Consider the following 2,877-nt stretch of genomic DNA (forward strand, 5'->3'; position numbering starts at 1 on the left):
GGTCACTCTCTCTGCCCCGTCTACTTGTAGAGAAGTCTCCCAGCGCTGCGTCAGATGACCCCAGACTCAGAGGCCTTCATCCAGCAGAGCCTGCTGCCTCAGACCAACACTCCAACAGCAGCCGCAGCCGCCTCCACAGCCCTCACCGCTGTGGTGCTGCGACCTCCTCTCTCTACCGCCGCCACCACAGCCACCAGCACTGCCGCGACCAAAACCACAGTTATCAGCCTCACTCAGGCACCCCACAGTAAACCTGGACTGGTAATTTTCCTGCTCGTGGGAATTATAACCTGTATCTGAATTCAGAGATTGGCATGCACATAAAAGCGGAAACCTTGCATGGAAGAGTTAACGCTTCTATTCTTGTCTGTGCTTTTATTCTCATTCTTTGTCTCTGAATGTGCGCAGATAGTGCCCCAGCAACAGGGGACAATGGTGAGGCCCCAGGTGACGGTGGCCCAGTCTCCCATGGTAACACTCAGAGGGCAATCTCATAGCCGCATCATTGTGGGCCAGCCGCAGATGGTCAAACAGTTACAGACAGGTGTGTGTTCAACAGTCACTTACACTTCTTTTATTTCTTACATCTTGTTTTTCAGTAGGCATATAAAATCTGTACTAATGCTCTGAATGTTGCACAGTGCCTTTATTTGGTAAATCATACAGTGCTCAGTGAAAAAACAAAATACATTGGTTACATCCGAGTCTTGTCTGCATTTGGTCCATCACCCATTGACCATGTACAGTATGGAAGTGCTCCCACCTTGTGGATACTTCTGTAATTGCAGGATGCTTGTCCAAACATTTGATTCTAAATCGATCAGAAATTAGATTCACACCATAGTGAATGTATTATGTATGTATTAAACAAACAATCTGCACTCTACTTTTCTCTGTGTGTGTGTGTGGGTGGGTGCTGGGTGTGGGGGTGTGGGTGTGGGTGTGTGTTTGTATTAATCCCAGCAATGAAGCAGACGTTGGCTCCGGTGGCCAGAGGAGTACAAGTAGTCAGTCAGGCCCCTCTCACTGCTGCTCAGAGGAACAAGCTGAAGGAAGCAGGAGGAGGAACCTTCAGGTTTGTGCCAGATTTAAAGTAAACTAACTAACTAAACACTGGTCTCCAAATTGTTAGCATTCCAGGAGTTTTAGAAGTCCTCTAGTTTCAGTATTTTTACATTCTCAAAAGTCTTTGATCTAAAGCGTTTTTAAATTATTATGTTTGATGTTTGAACTATGTCAGCAGTTAGCAAAGACATGCAAACTTACGTTTTTCTCCATTTAACAAAATCAATTTGAGAAGTATTTTAGAGTTGGAACGGCAAAAAATTAATCAGTAGTGTTTTTTTTAGTAGTATGTTTTTTCACTGGCTGCTATCCTGAGTGATGTAATACTCAATGTCTCCTTTTTAACCATTGGTTGGTTGAAAAAAAATCATTTCTGACATTGTATACACCAAACTATTAATTTGTTTATGAGTTTATATGAAAGTAATTGTTAGTTTTCAGACTCAGATGATGACCCAGCATGTGATACTATATACCTATATAGAGGGCATTATGTTATTCAGCTCTCATCTGTGTTGATTCATTTTTGTGAACACAGCTCAACAGACATATAGTACAAAGCAGAAAACTACAAATCAAGACTCCGCCACATAATGGATTATTATATTAAGTTCTGGTAGACCTTGCTCCTTACATTTTCATTAAATTTTCACTTGACACAGAGAGAATGTGCTGAATATCAGTAATCAGGCATTGTGCATTGACATGTGTGAAAAAGATATAGATAGCACTGCAGAATCGGTGGAAAGCTGTTCATGCATCTGCGCAAACAGATTTAATATGCACCATGCAAATTTGAGTCAATAAAATTGAAAGAAAGGATTCAAACATTCAAAAACTAAAAAGAGAAAAAAACATCATTAAGACTTGCAAAATCCTGTTTTATATTCTCTCAGGCTTTGATTTAGTGTAACATTATTTCACCAGTGTTGAGCCACACATTTATATGTGCCCAGAATTTTTTGATCATTCTAACCACTGATCCAGGCCGTATGTAAATGAATCTGTGTAGGTGTGTACTTTAACTGTCTCTCTTTGGGAGATTCTAGGACGTAGACTTTATTATCCTGATTTCTGTTCATATTTTACCACCCTTGTGTTGTTTAATGATAAGGCAGTTAACACAGACACATTTGCTAATTAATGCAGTAATTATGTTAATTAATGACCTCATAAGCATTTATGGGTAATTCATATCCAATGTAGTTGCACCTTTTGTGACACAGTCAACAAAACCAGTATTTCTGCATTTACAAAGGAACAGGTTAATGTGCACCCTAGGGGGCCAATTTGGCTTACAGACAGCAGTGGATAGGATTTATTACAGGCGTATTGTATTAGATTGCATTAGTCTGTACAAGTGTAAGTAATCGACTGGTTTATGATGCGAAACAAATTTGTTCATAAAACAGTAATATTATTGAGGTGCCCATAAATTTCTCATCTAACTGGTACCATGTATCAAGTTGCTGTCCATAGTTACCTCACAAAGGAAACCGAAAATTATTTTGGTAAAACATTTGTATTGTACTGTGTTGTGACAAATATGTTGTACTTTTACTACTTCACCCAGGGACGATGATGATATCAACGATGTGGCCTCCATGGCAGGAGTCAACTTGTCAGAGGAGAGTGCCCGTATCTTAGCAACCAACTCTGAGCTTGTTGGCACGGTGACTCGTTCCTGTAAGGATGAGACCTTCCTCTCCACCTCTTCACTCACCCGGAGAGCTCTGGAGATTGGTGAGACACATGAACTGAAAGAATGTACAGCACGTTGACATTGTTTCACGCTGTTTAAATCTTTATCCT

The 2,877-nt window shown here is 40.6% G+C and overlaps 1 protein-coding gene across 1 annotated transcript in view; it reads left to right on the top strand.

Moving 5' to 3' along the window:
- The window catches only part of LOC118324422 (transcription initiation factor TFIID subunit 4-like), a 14,256-nt gene that overhangs the window by 8,172 nt on the left and 3,207 nt on the right, over window positions 1–2,877 (top strand). The window contains exons 8-11 of the mRNA XM_035656761.1: window positions 31–261; window positions 409–544; window positions 964–1,075; window positions 2,639–2,808. Of these exons, the coding sequence (XP_035512654.1) occupies window positions 31–261; window positions 409–544; window positions 964–1,075; window positions 2,639–2,808 (649 nt within the window). The remainder of the gene's footprint in view (window positions 1–30; window positions 262–408; window positions 545–963; window positions 1,076–2,638; window positions 2,809–2,877) is intronic.

This window comes from Morone saxatilis, unplaced genomic scaffold (genome assembly GCF_004916995.1).
Source record: "Morone saxatilis isolate NCDOM2014 unplaced genomic scaffold, NCSU_SB_2.0 Contig15, whole genome shotgun sequence".
Classification (NCBI taxonomy): Eukaryota; Metazoa; Chordata; class Actinopteri; family Moronidae; genus Morone; species Morone saxatilis.